This window comes from Propithecus coquereli, unplaced genomic scaffold (assembly GCF_000956105.1).
Source record: "Propithecus coquereli isolate 6110/MARCELLA unplaced genomic scaffold, Pcoq_1.0 Scaffold235, whole genome shotgun sequence".
NCBI lineage: Eukaryota > Metazoa > Chordata > Mammalia > Primates > Indriidae > Propithecus > Propithecus coquereli.
Window position 1 is genome coordinate 1374591 of NW_012147897.1, and position 20979 is coordinate 1395569.

At 41.5% G+C, this 20979-nt stretch overlaps 1 protein-coding gene and 1 pseudogene across 1 annotated transcript; both read left to right on the forward strand.

Annotated features, from left to right (window-relative positions):
- Window positions 1-6371: 6371 nt before the first annotated feature.
- LOC105811467 lies at window positions 6372-7361 on the forward strand (annotated as a pseudogene).
- Window positions 7362-14987: 7626 nt separating this feature from the next.
- Window positions 14988-16835, forward strand: LOC105811447 (lethal(3)malignant brain tumor-like protein 4). The gene is given in 3 exon segments (XM_012645641.1): window positions 14988-15941; window positions 15943-16573; window positions 16576-16835. Coding segments are annotated over 3 exon segments (1845 nt in total).
- Window positions 16836-20979: the final 4144 nt, after the last annotated feature.

Below are 20979 nucleotides of genomic sequence, written 5' to 3' on the forward strand. Positions count from 1 at the left end.
TAATAATAGTGGGGGACTTCAACACTCCACTGACAGAATTAGACAGATCGTTGATTTTTCTAATCAATAAAGAAACACTGGACTTATACAGAACTCTAGAACAAATGGACCTAACAGACATTTATAGAAGATTCTATCCCCAAATTGAAGACTATACATTCTCTTCATCAGCACATAGAACATTTTCCGATAGATCATACGTTAGGCCACAAAACAAGTCCCAGTACATTTTTAAAAGTTGAAATCATACCATGTATCTTCTCAGACCACAGTGGAATAAAACTAGATACCAATTCCAAGAGGAACTCTCAAAACTACACAAATACATGGAAATTAAGTAACCTGCTGCTGAATGATCCTTGGATCAAAGACAAAATCAAAATGAAAATCAAAATTTTTTTCAAATTGAAAGACAACGGCAACACAAGCTACCAAAATCTCTGGGATACTAAATGCCTACATCAAAAAGACAGAAAGATCACACATTAACAGCATAACATCACACTTCAAGGAACTAGAGAAATAAAAACAAACCAAATCCAAAGTTAGCAGAAGAAAAGAAATAACAAAGATCAGAGTAGAACTAAATGAAATTGAAACCAATAAAAAAATACAAAGAATCAAAAAAAGGAAAAGTTGGTTCTTTGAAAAGATAAACAAAATCAATGGACTACTAGCTAGATTAACTAAGAATAGAAGACAGAGGATTCACATAAGCTCAATCAGAAATGAAAAAGGAGATATTACAACTGATACCACAGAAAACAAAATATCATCTGAGACTACTGTGAAAACCTCTATGCACACAAACTAGAAAATCTAGAGGAAATAAATAAATTTTTGGAAACACATAACCTCCCAAGTTTGAACCAGGAAGAAATATAAATCCTGAACAGATCAATAACAAGTAGCAAGATTGAAACAGTAATAAAAACTCTCCCCCACCCCTGATCCAAAAAAAAGCCCTGGCCCATACAGCCAAATTCTACCAGACCTACAAAGAAGAACTGGCACCTATCCCCCCCGAAACTATTCCCTTACATTGAGACAGAGGGAACCCTCCCTAACTCATTCTATGAAGCCAGTATCACCCTGATACCAAAGCCAGGAAAGGACACAACAAAAGAAGAAAACTACAGATCAATATTCTTCATGAACATAGATGTAAAAATCCTCAACACAATACTAGCAAACTGAACCAAACAACACATCAAAAAGATAATTCACAACTATCAAGTGGCTTTCACCCCAGAGATGTAAGATGGTTCACCACATGCAAAACAATAAATGTGATTCACCACATAACCAGAATTAAAAACAAAAACCATACAATCATCTCAGTAGATGTAGAAAAAGCATTTGATAAAATCCAGCACCCCTTCATGATAAAAACTCTCAACAAACTAGACATAGAAAGAACATACCTCAAAATAATAAAAGCCATATATGACAAACCCACAACCAACATCATACTGAATGAGGTAAAGTTGAAAGCATTCCCCCTAAGAACTGGAACAAGACAAGGGTGCCCACTGTCACCACTTCTATTCAACACAGTACTGGAAGTCCTAGCCAGAGCAATCAGGCAAGAAAAAGAAATAAAGGGCATCCAGGTTGGAAAAGAGGAAGTCAAACTATCCCTGTTTGCCAATGATATTATCTTATAGGTAGAAAACCCTGAAGATTCCTCCAAAAGACTCCCAGAATTGATAAATAAATCTAGTAAAGTCTTAGTTTACAAAATTAGTGTACACAAATGAGTAGCATTTCTGTACACTAAAAACAGCTCAGCTGAAAGTCAAATCAAGAAGTCAATACCATTTACAATAGCTGCAAAAAAAAAATAAAATACCTAGGAATATATTTAACCAAGGAGATGAAAGATCTCTACAAGAAGAACTGCAAAACACCAATGAAAGAAATCATAGATGACACAAACAAATGGAAAACATCCCTTGCTCACGGATTGGAAGAATCAATCGTTTTTAAATGTCCGTACAGCCCCAAGTGATTTACACATTCAATACAATTCCCATCAAAATATCAACATCATTTTTCACAAAATTAGAGAAAACAATCCTGAGTTTCATATGGAATCCAAAAAGAGCCTGAATAGCCAAAGCAATGCTAAGCAAATAGAGCAGATCTGGAAGCATCACATTACCCAGCTTCGAATTATACTACAAGTCTATAGTAACCCAAAAAGCACAGTACTGGAATTAAAGTATACATATATATCAATAGAACAGAATAGAGAACCCAGAAATAAAAGCATACACCTACTGATTGTTGACAAAGCAGGCAAAAACATACACTGGGTAAGGGACACAGTATTCAATAAATGGTGCTGGGAAAATTGGAGAGCCACATGCGGAAGAGTAAAACTGGATTTCCATCTCTCGCTATATACAAAAATTAACTCGAGATGAATTAAAGACTTAAATGTAAGGCCAGAAGCCATAAAAATTCTACAAGGAAACAGGAAAAACTCTTCTAGACATTGGCCTAGGCAAAGAATTTATGACTAAGACCTTAAAAGCAAATAGAGCAACAACAAAAATAAATAAATGGGACTGAATTAAAATAAAAGGTTCTGCTCAGCAAAGGAAATAATCAACAGAGTAAATAGGCAACATACAGAATGGGAGAAAATATTTACAAAGCATACATCTAATGAAGGACTAATATCCAGAATCTACAAGGAATTCTTACAAATCAGCAGGAAAAAACAAATAACTCCATTAACAAGTGGGCAAAAGATATGAACAGATTTTTTGCAAAAGATGATATACAAATGGCCAATAACTATTATGAAAAATGCTCAACATCACTAATCATCAGGGAAATGAAAATTAAAACCACAATGAGATACCACCTTACCCCTGTCAGAACGGCTACTATTAAAAAGTCAAAAAACAATAGATGCTGGTGCCAGTGCAGTGAAAAGGGAACACGTACACATTGTGGGTAGGAATGTAAATTAGTACAACCTCTATAGAAAATAGTATGGCGATTCCTCAAAGAACTGAAAGTAGACCTACCATTTGATCCAGCAATCCCACTACTGGGGGGGTCTACCCAAAGGACAAGAAGTCATTCTATCGAAAAGACACCTGCACCTGAATGTTTATCGCAGCACAATTTACAATTGCAAATATGGAATCAACCTAAGTGCCTATCAACTGATAAGTGGGTAAAGAAAATATATAACATGGAATGTTACTCAGCCATAAAAAGGAATGAAACAATGTCTTTTGCAGTAACTTGGATGGAGTGGAGACCATCATCCTAAGTGAAGTATCTCAGGAATGGAAAAACAAATGTTCTCCCAAGTGGGAGCTAAACGATGGGTATATATATGGCCATAAAGTGGTGTAATAGACATTGGAAACTAAGAAAGGGAAGGGTGGGAGAGGGCCAAGATTATCTACTGAGTACAATGTACTCAGGTGACAGATACACTAAAAGCCCTGACTTCACCACTATACAATTAATCTATGTAACAAAAAACATTTGTACCCTCAAAATCTATTGAAATAAATTTTACAAAAGAGAAAGAATAAAATTAAACACCACTTCAGAAAAAAATGACAGGGAGAAAACATGTTCATGTGAAGACATGAATTTGGCTTGGGGCATTTTAAGTTTGAGGTTTCTCTGGGGCATAGGGTTCCTCTAACAGCTATTGGATACACGGCTCTGGGATGCAGAGGCAACATCTGACCTATAGGTGGAGGTGTGTGAGTCACAGGTGCCCAGGAAAAGGTGAAAATCATGAAAAGGGTGAGGTCACCCAGAAAAATGTGGGGTAAGGGAGCAAAGGGTCAAGGAGGAATGCTAGGAATGCTTCTCATAAACAAGACCCCTCATTACTGGTCCCCTCACATGCCCACATCGAGGCCCCATTTCTGCTCATACTGTTCCTCCAGCCTACAGGTCCCTGAGGGGATGTGTTCTCATTCCCGCCACTGCTGGGACCCTGCTGACTGGCTAAGTCAGAGCCTGGGAGGGAGCTCTGGGGAGTTCCCCAGCGAGGAATGGGATGGATTTAACAGCATTCAAGGAACTCAGGCCTAGAGCAAACTGCTATCACTACTCTCAGTCTGTGTAAGTCCTGGTGAGTAACAAAGTTAGTGCTTGGCTGGGCACGAGGCTAGGGGGAGGCTCTCACCTGAGTCATGTAGGGGCAGAGGTGAGCAGAGGGACGGAAGGCTCCCCAAAATGTTTTCACCACCTGTAAATTCTCCTTGTAATTATAGACAGTAAGCTACTTCTCACGGTAGCTTAACCTAGAAAAGTGCTTTTTTGTGACATTATGGATGGGGAGAAGGAATCCTTGCTTTCTTCTTCTCTTTCTCCCCACATCCTATCATGTTAGGCTTGCTTTGTCAATTTTTCTTCTAGATGGCTCTTGGATTCTCTGAGCATTGGGTCTCTCCGAGTTCTTGGTTTTCTGATCCTATGATCCCAGTGGGGACCAGGGAAGAACAAAGACAACCAAATTTCCTGTTTCCTATCATTGTGGTTGTCCACCACCAAGTGTTTGTTGAGATCCAGGCAGTTCCTGCCTTTCTTTTGGCTCTCCATACTTGCCTGTGAGAGCCCCAGCCCTAGGCTAGGGTGCCTGCCTTAGCCGTGGGTACAGAGTCCCTGCTTCATTACCCTCCTCTCTTCCCCTGCCTGGGGCAGCTTCAGAAGGCCCGTGGGGAGGGTTAGCCACATGCAAGCTCCAACTCTGAAGCTTAGAATTCTGGGCGGGTCAGAATGGGGGTCTTCAGTCAGCTCTTGGAATGGAGGGAAAAGGCAAAAAAAGAAGGGCTCTGTAGATCTTGGGCAGGTGAGCAATATTAAGAAAGAACAAAGACATTGCTCATCTTCCATTTTATTTCTATCCTCATATCATGAGAAAATAGCTTGAAACCAGAAAAAGCAGACTAAAGATGTCTGAAAGAACTAAAGCCCGTGCCCTATCATGGTAAGAGATTGTAAGAGAGCATCTGATGATGCCAGTAAAATTCAAATCTGTTGCTTAGACAAATTACTTATGCTCACTGAACGAATCTGAACATGTGTTCGGAATTTCCCTCCAGTACATCCATGAGAAATCTTTGAAAAACTATGAATATTGGGAAAATGGGAGGGAAAGAGGCTAACATCAATTACAGATTATTAAACTTAAAGTTGATCCTTGTCAAACATCTAAAATAGATTTTGTTTAAGCAGTGAAAAAAAGAAAAAAGGTCATCTCTAAATATCTGCACATCAGTTCCATTCTTATACATTTGCTAAAACTGGGAGAATCTAACATACTTGAACTGAGTAAATCATTTACTAGACGTGGCTTTCCTCAATAAATCTTTCCCTCATCCCTCCCAACCTACACCAGGCATAGTCAGACCTCTGTCCACCAGGCTCCTGAATCTCTTTGTACAAAACTATCCTATAGCTCTCCTTATACTTGTACCATTACATTGAAAGAGCAACGCTCCAAGGGGACACTGGAAAACAGCTTTTTTTCTGCCTATTCTCTTTTCATATGTGATCTGTGTTGCTCGTTGGATGAAATTGCAAAAAGTTTATATTATGACTTTGTTAATTCCTAAACAATCTTAAAGAGTCCTTGGGTCACTTTTAATTTCACAAACAACTTAATATAAGTTATACAAATAGCCACTTCCACCTAATGATAAAAACCCTAAACTTTGAAATTAGATTTTGCCCCACCTCCACCTCCCCACCAAGCCTCCTCCAGACTGGATGTCCAGGCTGGGAAACGGGAGCTGGTCAGCTTTGTCCCTAAATTCTTCTCCTGTGCTTTCTTTCCTCTCCCTAGTTTTCAACCTGTGGCTTTTCATCTTACCAGATCAGAAAAAAGGAGAATAGATTAAGGATAGAAATGGCCTCAATTGTGCTGGCATCGGTCCATCCCAGGTTCGCTGTAGCTTAAAACAGACAGTGTTTCGGAATTCATTTCTTGAGCATACTGTTACACACTTCATTTTGACCATTGCTTGTCATTACTAGCCTAGAATGCAGACTCAGGGCACAAAAATGATACTCGTTGCTCTCCATGGCCTAGCACAAAGCAGGTGCTCAGTAAAGATGTGAAGGAAGAAAAGGAATAATCTGTAGCTTTATAGAAACAAGGAAGCAAAATGGACAAATGAGACTATGGAATGATGTTATTTCTTGAAGCATCTCATTAAATGATTAAAAATAACTTTTTCTTCTCTCTCTAGGAACATCAGAGGCTCATGGAGGTCAAAGCCCCCAGGCCATCCTGGTGAGGCTGGGGCTGGCCAGGGCTGGTACAGACACCAGACCTCCTGCCCCTGCCCTCTCCGCAGAGCTGTCCTGCACTCCCAGGGAAGATGTCAGGGTGGAGCAATGGAAGCTCCAACACATCCTACACCAGCTTCCTCCTGATGGGCTTCCCAGGGCTGCAGGAGTCCCGCACCATCTTGGTGCTGCCCTTTCTCAGCCTCTACCTGGTGATCGTCTCCGCCAATGCCCTGGTCATCCACACGGTGGCGGCCCAGCGCAGCCTGCACCAGCCCATGTACCTGCTCATAGCCCTGCTCCTGGCTGTCAACCTCTGTGCCGCCTCCACCGTGGTGCCCACCATGCTCTTCAGCTTCTCCGCGCAGCTCAACCACATCTCCCTGACTCGCTGCCTGGTCCAGATGTTCTGCATCTACTTCTTCATTGTCTTTGACTGCAACATTCTCCTGGTCATGGCCCTGGACCGCTATGTTGCCATCTGCTACCCTCTCCGCTACCCAGAGATAGTGACGGGCCAGTTGCTGGCTGGCCTGGTGGGGGTGGCAGCTGCCAGGAGCACATGCATTGTTGCTCCAGTGGTGTTTCTGGCTTCTCGGGTCCCTTCTGCCGCTCAGACGTGATCCACCACTTTGCCTGTGAGCACATGGCTCTGATGAAGCTCTCCTGTGGGGACGTTTCCCTGAACAAGACCGTGGGGCTCACCGTCCGCATCTTCAACAGAGTCCTGGACATGCTCCTACTCGGAGCCTCCTATTCCCGCATCATCCATGCTGCCTTCTGGAGCACGTTCCAAGGCCCTGAACACCTGTGGCTCCCACCTGCTGGTCATCTTCACCATCTACTCGTCAACAATGTCCTCATCCATCGTCTACCGTGTGGCCCGCACTGCCTCCCAGGACGTGCACAACCTGCTCAGTGCCTTCTACCTGCTGCTCCCGTGTCTGGTCAACCCCATCATCTATGGGGCCAGAACCAGGGAAATCAGGCAGCACCTGACAACTCTGTTCCAAAGAACACAGCTGCCAGTCCCCACCGAGAAGCCCCAGTCTCTGTCCTCACATAGGCAGCTTCCTGGCTGATTCTCTGGGACTTGTGTGTCCTGAAATCATTCTCACTATCCAGTGAGGGGAGGGTAATTTTGTGAGTCAGTCATCCTTGCCGTATATTGGCTTGGCTATTTGCACTTATCTTTGAGACTCTTATATTCACTTTCTGAAAATAGCCACTCATCCAGAGTTATACAGTAATGAGCTGTAAAACAAGGCTTCTGTCTCTGGCTTCTAAGTTTTCTCTCTTTCCTTCTGCATAAGAGTTTCATTCATTCATTCATTCATTTATTCATCAGATGTTTATTATACATATGTCATGCTAAGCCTATGATTGCAGAGAAAGAAAAAATAATCCCAGTCGCTTCCCTGAAGGAGGTTCCAATCTAGCAGGCTGTAAAGAGATGTAATGTTCATTTAAAGCTTTATGTGCAAGATTCTGTGGCAACATGGAGGAGGAGACACTCACTAAAATGAGAAACACCTTACAGAGAAGGTGAATTTGAGTTGGATTTGAAGAATAATAAAGTGTTCTCTGGGGAGTAAGGAGAAGGAGAAAAGAAAACCCATTCTAGGCAAAGAGAATGGCACGGATAAAGGCAGAGAAGCATGAATAAACACAGCATTCGTGGAAGCTCACCGGTAGTCCCATGTTTCCATAGACAGAGAGAGTAGCGGGCATGGAGGAAATGAGGCTGGATGGGTAAGCAGAAGCCAGATGATCAAACGCATTATATGTCATGATAAGGCATTTGAGTTTTTACTCTGGACAGTATATAACCACTTAAGAGTCCAAAGCAGGGACCTGGCAAGATCATATTTGTGTTTCGGGATGATCACTCTGCAGTCACAGTAGAGTGTGGATTAGAAAGAGACAGGCCTGTAGGCCAAGAGACCCAACAGGAAGCTGTTACACTAGTCCAGATGAAAGACTACAGTGGCCTGAACCTGACTAGTGACCGCAGGGATGAGGGGAGGTAGATTGATGTCAAAGAAATCAGAAGGCTGAATTTGTATGTAAGGGCCAAAGAGGCAGAAGGGAAGTGAGGAGAGAGTGGCTTCACCAAAGGTAGGGGAGGGGACTGTGTGATGAAGGCTGGAGTGGTCAGCAATGCTAAATCCTCTGCGGGGTGAAAGAGGACCAAAGGGGCCTTCGATGCAGTAATGCACAGGTTGCTGATGACTGCTTTAGCAAGGACAGGTCCTTTCTTTAGGCCCTAGAGATACAATGACAAGCATGATATGGCCTTGCCTTAGCGGGATTTAAAGTTTAGAGGATCCACAGGCATTAGTCAACCAATTTCAGTGAGTGGAATGGTGGGGACTGGAATAAAACTGCCGTGATTCTGAGTGGATCAGGATGGAGAGATGTTTGTGGGGGGAAATAGAGAGGAGTAGATGAAAGGGAAGGTAGAGGAGAGGATACTGGTAAACTTTGCTGAGTAGAAATAATGTGGGGCTTGGAGAGGGAGAGACTTGAGTTTGATTCTTAGCTCAGCCACTTACAGATGTGAGACCATGAGACAATCTTGGAATTCTTCTAAACATTAGTTTTCTCATCTGCAAAACAGACATAGTAATATTACCTGCCTAATAGGGAGAGGAGAGGCCAGTTAAGAGGAAAGCCAAGGGATGATCCATTAAGTGAGGTACCACATGGGAACTAGAGGAAAGCTGAATCTCCAGAGAAGGAGGGACCTTTCCCTTCTGATGTATATTGATCCTTAAACTATTTGACCCCCCCATGCAGTTGAAAATCCACATATAACTTTTGACTCCCCAAAAACTTAACTACTAATACCCTACAGCTGACCAGAAGCCTTACTGATAATGTAAACAACTGATTAACACGTATTTTGTATGTTACATGAATTATATACTGTATTCTTATAATAAAGATAGACAAAAGAAAATGTTATTAATAAAATCATAAGAAAGATAAAACATATTTATTATTCATTAATTAGAAGTGGATCATCATAAAGGTCTTCATCTTCATTGTCTCCATGTTGAATAAGCTAAGGAAGAGGAGAGGTTTGTCTTGCTATCTCAGGGGTAACAGAGGTGAAAGAAACCCCATGTATAAGTGGACCCATGCTGTCCAAACCCATATTGTTCAAGAGTCAACAGCAGAAAGAAAGGAGTGCAAAGGGATGCAGAACTTCACGGTTGTGCTGTTTCTCCAGAGAACCTTAGCAGTCGAGGAACAGCTTTCATCCAATTATCGGAAGCATACAGCAGAGAAACAGGAGTGCTGCAGGGAGAGTGACTGTGCTGCCTGACACCCAAGTGCGAGAAAGGCAGAGAAGACAGGAGGGCTCTGAACAATTAAAGAAATATTAGAGGCCCAGAAGTCATCACGATATATAAAAGCAGGGGCAGTGGGGGGAAGGAATAAGGCTGGAAAGAAAGATACTAAAATACAAGAGTTCAGAGGTGGTGTGTTTCTGGGTGATAATCCAGGGTATGACTATGGTATTTGTGGCCTGCACTAGATGTAGAATATGTCACCTGTGCTGAAGGAGGTAAATAACCATTAAACAAAGATGCTGACTGGATCATCGACATGAATGAATAGTACTGTAGTTCTGGAGAATGGCAGGAGTTGGGCAGAGAAGATAGACTGAGCCAAGGTCCTCTGTACAAACAGGTAGAGAACACTGAAGCTGTTAGATGACAATGATGAGGAAAGAAGGGGACACAAAACTGGAAAAACAATAATTTAAGGCAACAGTAGGGAGTCACTTATAAAAACACATTAACAAAGTGTCAAGATGTGAGTACCCCAGTTTCTGAGAGAAATATTGAGGAGAGAAATTGCTTGTAAGTGATTATGTCTTATAATACATAACCAAATTGAAGGTTTCCTTTTGAGTTTCAAGCTTGGAACTTGAGCACTCCAGCACAGAGGACAGCTATGTATGTCTCATAGCACATAGCAAGAGGTAGGTGGTAGAGTCTGACACCCTTCAAAAAAAGGCCAGTGAACAACAGATAAACAGGATAGGAAGAAGGTGAGAGTTCCTGGGTAATAATAGTGGAATGAGGGCTAGCCTGCTCTCCTTTTCCCCAGGCAAGATCCTAATTGTACCTGTAATATCTCGTATTCCTCAATTATATCCTAAGCTTCCCATAAGTTCCATTTCAAAGTAGCAACATGTAATGAGTATAGTAGTTCTTATGTACAGGGGGAAAATATGTTTCTTGATTTTTCTTATGAATACATGGAGTGGGGAACACAAGAGAAGAAGAAACAAGCATGTTTTCAATGTTCATGGACACAGGAGAGTGTAACACCATATAAGTCATCCTGCCCAGACTTGAGTCTTCCAGTGTACAAGGAAGGAAATGCACATAGGGCAGTGCTTCTAGCCCTGGAGCACACAGGCTGATGGAGTAGTTGTGGTCCCTGTCTTTCAAGAACCACTAGAATGGTCAAAGAAGCATGTTCTCCACTCTTAGGGAAGAAATAGCTTTCATCTTCAGGGTACTCTTGGTCTAAGGATATACTTGCTACCAGTACCCTGCTACTCCAACACTCTTTCTCCACCAGACATAAACATTCAAGCTTCCAAAAGAAACAAAATAAATATTTCTTGATTTAATTAAATCAAATACCATAACCCTAGGGAAAATATTGGGGAGGTAGAGGGTCAGAGTACTCTCCATTCTAAGGTGGCTATTCCTTTCCAGGTCAGGCACTGCTCTCTCCCATAATCATCCAAAGCATCCAGATGTGATTTCAAAATACAACAAAATATCTCTGTCCTATTGTTCTCTATATAGTCCCTTAAGGCCTTGCCTTCACTTTCACTGACTCTGCCATCACCTAGGAGACTGCTCAATATGGAGGAAACAGCATGAGTGTTAGAGCCCAGTAGACCTGAGTTTAATACCCAGCAGCTGAGCTGCTCAGTGGGCATGATAAACAAAGAACAAAAGCAGACCTATAGAAGAAAATTCTAAGCACAGCAAGCCCTCTCTGAGTTCTGCTTGCTGCTTCACTGCTCTAAAGGCTAGGAGAAAGTTTCACAGAACTGGAAGCACTAAACCGAAAAGATCAACTGAGATCTTATCACACTCTCTCCCAGTGTCACCTTTACAGTATCAGTTAAATTGCCCTAACATCTTCTTAAAGAGAAAACTAGTATGAGGATATGAACAGTCTCCAAGTAACTTGTATCAGTCAGGGTGCAGTCAAGAAAACAAAAACTACACTGGGTATTTCAACAGAGAATTTAATGTAGGGAATTAGTTAAATAGAAGGTGGAGATAAGAAAAAGCGAAAGGAAAAAAAGCAAAAAGGAAATCTTGAGATAACAAAAAAGTTGGAAGGAAGACGCTACCATTCCTAGAGATCAGGTAACAAAGGAAGAGGTTGAGAGTATCAGAACCTAGAAGCTTGGAGAAGAGGCTCTGCAGAACTGAAACTCAGACCTCTGAGCAGAATGTGTTACCAGTATGCTGCTGGCACATCAAGAGCTCAGAGGAACAGCTATGTAGAGCTAGGATGCAGATCTCTGAGTAGGGAGTGCTACTTGGCTGGTGCTGTACCTCAAGAGCTTAGAGCAAAGGCCCCAACAAGCTGGGATGCATACCTCTCATTGAAGTAGGGGCTGCCCAGAAGGTGCTGGTGCCTCAAATGGGATACAATGGGCTTGTTCTGGGTGAGCCCAGAGAAGTTGTAAACTGGAACCAATTGCTGTTTCCAGAGTGAAGGTTTGTTATTAGAGTGATACTGACAATAATAATAAGCAAACAGAAAAGAGAAAGTTCCTTTTGCCTCTCTCCTGCTTTCTAATAATCCTCTAGGGTTCGTGCCTGCCTGACAAAAGATAAATGCAGTTTGCAGAGTCCTATCCCCAGTATCACAAAGCTGAGTATGAAAGAGCGGGTTTGGAGCTGAGAGATAATAGCTCAGGTAAAACAGTGTAATAAAGTTCTACTCAACAGGAAGAACAGAAATCCACCCCACTTATCAATTCTTTCAGTAAATATGAATGGCTTGAACTCCCCACTCAAGAGACACAGGCTGGCTGAACTGACAAAAATAATACAAGCCAAGTTTCTGCTGTCTCCAGGAAACACATCTAACCCACAAGGACTCATTCAGACTCAAGGTGAAGGGATAGAAAATAATATTTCATGCAAATGGAAACCAAAAGAAAGCTGGTGTACGAGTTCTCATACAGATAACATAGACTTCAAATCAACAAAGTAAGAAAGACAAAGATGATCATTATATAATGGTAAAGGGAACAATTCAACAAGAAGACATAACAATTCTAAATATTTACGCACCTAACACAGGTACACCCAGATTCATAAAGCAAATCCTACTTGATCTAAACAAAATGATAAACAGCAGTATCATAATAGCTGTGGATTTTAACGCTCCTCTGACAGAACAGGACAGATCCTTCAAAAAGAAAATCAACAAAGAAATGATGAACTTAAACAGAACTCTAGAATAAATGAGCCTAACAGAAATTTATAGAACATTCTACCCTAAAACCACTGAATATACATTCTTCTCATCAGGTCATGGGACATTCTCTAAGACTGACCACATCCCAGGCCACAAAACATGTCTCAACAAATTTTAAAAAATAGAAATTATACCATGCATCTTCTGAGACCACGGTGGAATAAAATTAGAAATCCATTCCAATAGAAACACTCATCTCTATACAAAGTCATGGAAACTAAACCAGCTACTGCTGAACAATAGTCAGGTCAAGGAGGAAATTAAGATGGAAATCAAAATATTCTTTGAACTAAATAATAAAGGGGACACAAGTTATCAAAATCTGTGGGATACAGCTAAAGCAGTCCTGAAAGGAAAGTTCATAGCCATAAATGCCTACATCCAAAAGACAGAAAGATCACAAATCAACTATCTAATTAATCATCTCAAGGAACTGGAAAAGGAAGAGCAAACCAATCCCAAACCCAGCAGAAGAAAGAAAATAACCAAGATCAGGGCAGAGCTAGTTGAAATCAATAATAAAACAACTATACAGAAGATTAATGAAACAAAAAGTTGGTTCTTTAAAAAGATAAACAAAATTGACAGGCCTCTCACTAGATAAACCAGAAGTAGAAAAGAAATGACTCATAATCTCAATGAGGAATGAAAAAGGATAAATCACAACTGATACCATGGAAATACAAAATATCATCTCTGAATACTATAAAAATCTCTATGTACATAAACTTGAAAACAGGTGAAATGGACAAATTCTTAGAAACACACAGCCTTCCTAGGCTCAATCAGGAAGAAATAGAATTCCTGAACAGACCAATATCACATACCAATATTGAAGCAGCAATAAAAAATCTTCTAACAGAAAAAAGTCCTGGACCAGATGGTTTCACACCCAAATTTTACCAGACCTACAAAGAAGAAATGGTATCTACCTGCAGAAATTATTCCATAACATCAAGAAGGAAGGAACCCTCCCCAACATGTTTTATGAAGCCAATATCACCTTGATGATAAAGCAAGGAAAGAACTCAACAAAAAAAGGAAACTACAGACCCATATCACTTATAAATATAGATGCAAAAAATTCTCAATAAAATCCTAGCAAACTGAATTCAGCTGCACATCAAAAAAATAATCCACCACAATCAAGTGGGCTTCATCTCAGAGATGCAAGGATGGTTCAACATACACAAATCTATAAATGTAATTCACCACATAAATAGAAATAAAAACAAAGACTATATTATCCTCTCAATAGATGCAGAAAAAGCATTTGACAAAATTTAGCTCCCTATTATTATAAGAACGCTTAACAAAATAGGCATAAATGGGACTTATCTTAAAATTATAAAAGCCATACACAACAAACCCACAGCCAATGTCATACTGAACAGGGAACTATAAACAAATTCAAGAAAGTTACAGGATACAAAATTAAATATAAAGGCCGGGCGCGGTGGCTCACGCCTGTAATCCTAGCACTCTGGGAGGCCGAGGCGGGCGGATCGTTCTGAGCTCAGGAGTTCAAGACCAGCCTGAGCAAGAGCGAGACCCCGTCTCTACCAAAAAATGGAAAGAAATTAACTGGACAGCTAAAAAAATATGTGTAGAAAAAATTAGCCAGGCATGGTGGCGAGTGCCTGTGGTCCCAGCTACTCGGGAGGCTGAGACAGTAGGATTGCTTGAGCCCAGGAGTTTGAGGTTGCTGTGAGCTAGGCTAACGCCACAGCACTCACCCCAGGCAAGAGAGTGAGACTCTGTCTCAAAAAAAAAAAAAAAAATTAAATATAAAAATCAGTTGTAGTTCTGTATGTTAACAACAAACTATGCAAAAAGGAAATTAATAAAACAATCCAATTTACAATAGCATTGAAAAGAATAAAATACTTACGAACAAACTTAATCAAGAAGGTGAAAGACTTGTACACCAAAAACCACAAATCAATAATGAAGAAAATTGGGGCGCCACTGGGCCAGCGGCGCAGCAGCCTGGGCCAGCCGAACCTCCGCGCTCCGGCTCGCCCGCGCCTGTCGCCCAGTCGGCGTTGCGGGCCCGCGCCGCTCCGCTCTCTCCCCTCGGGATTGCTGTGCTATGCCTTGTGTGATTGAGACTTCCTACCAAGAATACCTGTCAGACCATAAAAACACTGCCGAAGAGTGCTGAAGTGGCGATGAAACAGCCCAACAGGAAAAGGAAGCTTATCATGGATTCCAAAGAGCATTTGGATCAGGACAGATGCTTGGAATCTTCGAAGTTACTTGTCCATTCTCTGAAGGAGCAAGCTGAAGAAGAAAAGAAGCCCAGGAATGGCACAACCGCTTTGAATCGTGTCCCTTCAGCAGCTGCCCAGGAAACGTGGTCTTGGGAGCAGTACTTGAAAGAACAGAAGGCTATCACAGCACCTGTTGAGTTGTTTTCTAAGGATCAGTCCTTTCCAGAGCATGAAAATGGTTTTCAGATTGGAATGAGATTAGAAGGCATTGATCCCCAACATCCATCTGTATTCTGTGTGCTTTCTGTAGCTGAGGTGTGTGGTTACCGTCTAAGACTTCATTTTGATGGTTACTTAAGTTGCTATGATTTTTGGGCCAATGCAGGTTCCCCTGACATTCATCCAGTAGGCTGGTGTGAAAAGACCAAACATAAATTACACATCCCTAAGGGTTATAGAAAAGATAAATCTGTTTGGGTGGATTACTTGAAGGCCTGCAAATTGCAAAACGCTCCCAAGAAATTATTCAGAAACAGAAGTTCTAATGGGCCAATGCCTAAAGAATTTCAGGTTGGAATGAAGCTGGAGGCCGTCGACAGGAAGAACCCTTCCTTGGTGTGTGTGGCGACCATAGCAGATATTGTTGAAGATCGCTTGCTAGTGCATTTTGAGAATTGGGATGATAGTTACGATTACTGGTGTGTTGTCAATAGTCCTTATGTCCAGCCAGTTGGTTGGTGTCAGGAGAATGGAAGAACTCTGATAGCACCCCCAGGTTATCCTGATCCAGAAAAGTTTTCCTGGACAGAATATCTGGAAGCTACTCAAACTAATGCAGTTCCTGACAAAGTTTTTAAAATGAGGTTGCCTCATGGTTTTCTGCCAAATATGAAACTTGAAGTTGTGGATAAATGAAAACCCCAGGTTAATTCGTGTTGCTACAATTACAGATGTTGATGACCAAAGAGTAAAGGTTCATTTTGATGGTTAGGACCATAAGTATGACTACTGGGTAGAGGCAGACAGCCCTGACATCCACCCAGTCAGGTGGTGCGATGTCACAGGACATCCCCTGGAAGTGCCACAGCGAGCAAATGATGTGAAAATCCTTCCAGGTCAAGCTGTTTGTCCTACTCCAGGATGCCGAGGAATAGGCCATATCCGTGGTCCACGTTATTCAGGACATCACAGTGCTTTCGGCTGCCCATATTCGGACATGAATTTGAAAAAGGAGGCAACACTTCTTGATCTTCTGAGAGAAGAAACACAGGCAAATTTGGAATCAGATTCTTCATATTCAAAATCGAAAAACCTCTGTAGTTTGAAATTCAATGGAAAACATGAAAAGGTGAACAGTCAGCCCAGACTTGTACAGCAGGCAAAGTGTTTGAAAATCAAAGGAAAAGAAGATATTGACTTGGATAATCTCTTCAGAGAGTACTCGGCTGGGCAGACGCAGCAGGCACTTCACCAGTCGGTCTTCATGTCAGCCGTGTCTGCCCGCCTTTTCTGGGACCTTCCCCTCGGCAGGGAGCAGCACTGCAAGCCCAGGTGGCCCGGTGGACGGTGGATGAGGTGGCTGAGTTTGTACAGTCTCTTCTGGGCTGTGACGAGCATGCTAAGTGCTTTAAGAAAGAGCAGATTGATGACAAAGCTTTCCTGCTCCTGACACAGACAGACATTGTCAAAGTCATGAAGATCAAATTGGGTCCAGCACTGAAGATTTATAATTCTATCCTGATGTTCAGGAATTCCCAGGACCTCACTGAAGAAGACCTCGTCTCAGGCCAGGAAGTCAGGGGATGAGGACGCTCCCGCTGGCACCAGGACCTGCGCTGTCTCAGCAATAAGTTGGAGCACATTGATTTGATTTTAATGTCCCCATGGTCATATCCACATTTAATCTGGACCTTATAAATTGTCTGTTGTTTATATGTTTGGAGGATCTTGATGACTGATCAGGTGCCAGTGACTCAGAGACTTAGGCACGTGTTCGGGTTTGGGTTTGGGTTTGGGTTTATGAACATTGTTATTTTTGGTGGGATCCTTTCAGCTCTGATGTGTTTGCAACAGACAGACCAAAGAAGCCCACACATGCACCTTTATTCTTTTGCTCCACTATAAAAGAAACTATTTTCCATTTCACAAGCATAAGACTCTCAAGTGGTAAAATAATAGAAGGACAGTATTCATAAATACGTTGTTAACATTTTCGCCAGATCTGCCCTCTGGGTGCCATGAGTCTAAGAGTCAGAGACTTGGTGCTTTAAAAAGACTTCATGTGAGATTTTAGTGTATTTTACTCAGAAAAGTGTGAATCTTAAAATAATAATAATAAGCACATATTTTCATGATTCATAATTCTCCTTTTTGTTCCATTAACCATTTCTCGGTTGTGCTCCCAAGGCTTCCTAGAGCCTAGGAGAAGAAGTGTGCCCAGGAGTAAGGAGGGGACAGGCAGGGGCACGCCCAAAAGCTGGCGAGACCCTCCACCAGCAGCAGGGCCTTGGAGGACTCTGCACCAACGTTGGCATTGGCTGGTGGCCCAGACACCCACCTGCGCAGAAATCTCCCCCCACTCCCACTCGCAAGGGGATTTCTGGAGAACGGACCGATTTCTCCTGCGCTCTGTCCGAATCTGTGTGATGAGGAGCTGTGCTACCTCTGGGGCCTTGTGCACATCTATACAAACAGAGACACACCATCAGAAGGGAAGATCTCTAAAGTAGGGAGTTTGGTATCTAATCTTTGTTTGAAAAATTCTGATTTGTTATCAGACTTTATCTGTTTTTTATAAGTGATCGTATCTTGACTTAAGTTGTGTAAACTCAGTCCCACACTTTTGAAAGGCAAGTACCTCTCTTCTTACACCTCTTACTACTCTTACACGTGGAAACAGCTACAGATGCCCTCGTGGAGGTGGAGATCCACCATTTCGGGTAAGGAGAGAAAGACAATAGAAAAAAATTAAAGTAGACACAATAAATGAAAGGACATCTTGCATTCATGGTTTAGAAGACTTACTATTGTTAAAATGTCCCTACTACCCAATCTATCTACAGATTCAAAACAATTCCTATCAAAATCCCAATGACATTTTTTATAGAAATAGAAAAACAATTCTAAAATTTATATGAACTGCAAAAGACCCCAAACAGCCAAAGTAATCCTTGAGAAAGAAAAATAAAATTGGAGCCATCGCACTTCCTGATTTCAAAATATATTACAAAGCTATTGTAACTAAAATAGGATAGTATTGGCATAAAAATAGACATATAAACCAGTGAAACAGAATAGAAACCCCAGAAATAAACTCATGCATATACAGCCAACTTATCTTTAACAAGAGTGCCAAGAATACACAATAGGGAAAAAACAGTCTCTTAAACAAACGGTGTGGGAAAATTAGATATCTTCATGCAAAAGAATGAAATTGGACCCTTATGCCACACACAAAAATCAACTCAAAATGGATTAAAGGTTTAAACATAAGACCTGGAATTATAAAACTCCTGGAAGAAAACATGAGTGAAACTCATTCATACATTGGAATGCTATCAATAACAAAATAAATGACAGTTACATATGAAAACATAAATGAATTTTGCAAACATAATATTGATTTTTGTCATGTTTTTCTAAATCTCTTTAGGATATAATAGGCTGTTTAAAATCCCCCAAAATAAGATATTGTGGGGTTTATAATTAATGCAGAAATAAAACATATAGCAATGATAACACACTGATGGGGGAAATGAAAGTGTCCTGTAAGGATCCCATACTATCTGAGAAGTGGCACAACATTACTTGAAGATAGACTGTGTTAAATTAAAGATGTGTACTATAAACCCTAAAGCTAAAATAATACAACACTAAAATAATACAACAAAGGAACAGCTAATAAACCGACAAAGGAGATAAAATAAAATCATAAAACAAAATAAAATCCAAAGGAGGCAGAAAAAGAGGGAAAAAGGAGCTTTTTCAGTCCTGCTCTTTCCAAATTTCAGAGGACAAACTGGTGGTGCCCCCTGGAGGAGCCAGCCCTTCCCTCCTGTGGTCCCCAGGTTTTCACAGCAGAGTGCACACTGCACTCACCTCCTGCCCTAGCTTTTGAGCCGCCCAGACTAGGGAAGTAAATACCTCACCAATCTTGGCGTGCAGGGACATGCGTAGGCACACATACATGTGCATACACATACACTCTCTCTCACACACCCACACACACACACACATTGCCCCTAAACCAGGTCCCTGTCTTGACCCCTGGGCTCTCCCAATGTCACCCGTGTCCTTTCCTGACTTTGGGTAACCCCTAAGTGTCCATGTAACCCCCAAATGCAAGAGCCCCTTCTAGCTGAGCCCCAGGTCATCTAGTCAGTAATACCAGTGTATGCCTGTCTGTGCCCCTCTTTGAGCCTGACCTAAAATCTGATTTACTCTCTCTGGGCCTCTAATGGCTTATCGGTAAAATGAGGGAAATCCCTTAGTAGAGGTGGCTGCTCTGCGAGAATTACCAAGAGCCATAAAGATGAAAATGTAAGTACACTGTCACCTCCACCCAGCCCTCTCCCTGGGCCCCTTTTAAGGGACAGGCAAGTTCTTCTGAGTTTCTCTTTGTTTCTCCTTTGAGGCCTTAGAAATGACTCTCATCTGGGAATCTCCTCAGGCTCCTCCCCTGGAGCCACAGGTTTAATTATCCACCCTTCTCCCTCAGCCTCCTAAATCAGTGCCTTGGAGCTGGGCACTGACCTCTGGCCTTACCTCTTCAGAGGGGAAACCAAAGCCACTGCAGGCTGCAACCCAATTGGAGACCACTCCAGGCTGCCACAGTGAGGAGACAAGAGATTTATGGGGGATTTGGAGGCAGGTAAACCTGATGTTGGAACTGAACTCCACCTTTCGCCATTGACAAACCTTAGTTCATGTCCCAGTCTTATCATTTAATACCTATAACACTTTAAGAACATTAGTTAACTTCTCTAAATCTGTGTGCCCCATTCTATAAACTGGGTTAATAAATAGCACATTCAGCCCTCTGTATCTGTGGGTCCGGCATCTGTGGATTCAACCAACTGCAGATCAAAAACACTTGAAAAAAACTAAAAATAAAAATACAGTAAAAAAAATAATATAAGGGCCAGGTGAGGTGGCTTACATCTATAATCCTAGTACTCTAGGAGTCTGAGGTAGGAAAATTGCTTGAGCTCAGGAGTTCAAGACCAGCCTAAGTAAGAGCGAGACCCTGTCTCTACTGAAAATAAAAAAATTAGCCAGGCATCATGGTACCTGCCTGTAGTCACAGCTACTCGGGAGGCTGAGGCAGGAGGATCGCTTGAGCCCAGGAGTTTGAGGTAGCAGTGAGCTATTATGAGGCCACTGCACTCTACCCAGGGCAACAGAGCGAGACTCTGTCTCGAAAATAGATAAATAAATAAAACAAATTTTAAAAGTACAGTATAACAACTACTTACAAAGCATTTACATTGTATTAGGTATTATAAGTAATCTAGAGATGATTTAAAGTATACAAGAGGATGTGTGTAAGTTTATGCAAAGTCTATGCCTTTTTTATTGATACATAATAATTGTACATATTTATGGGGTACATGGTGATGTTTCAATACATAAAATGTATAGTGATTAGATATGGGTAATTAGCATATCCATTGTCTCAAACATTTATCATTTCTTTGTGCTGAGAACATTCAATATCCTTCTTCTAGTTATTTGGAACTATATAATATATTATTGTTAATTGTATTCATCCTGCAATGCTATGGAACACCGGAATTTATTCCTCCTATCTGGTTGTAATTTTGTATCCTTTGACAAATCTCTCCCTATCCCTCCCTTCCACATACCGTTCTCAGCCTCTAGTATCTTCTATTCTACTTTTCACTTCTATGAGATCAACTTTTCTTTAGCTTCCGTATATGAAAGAGAACAT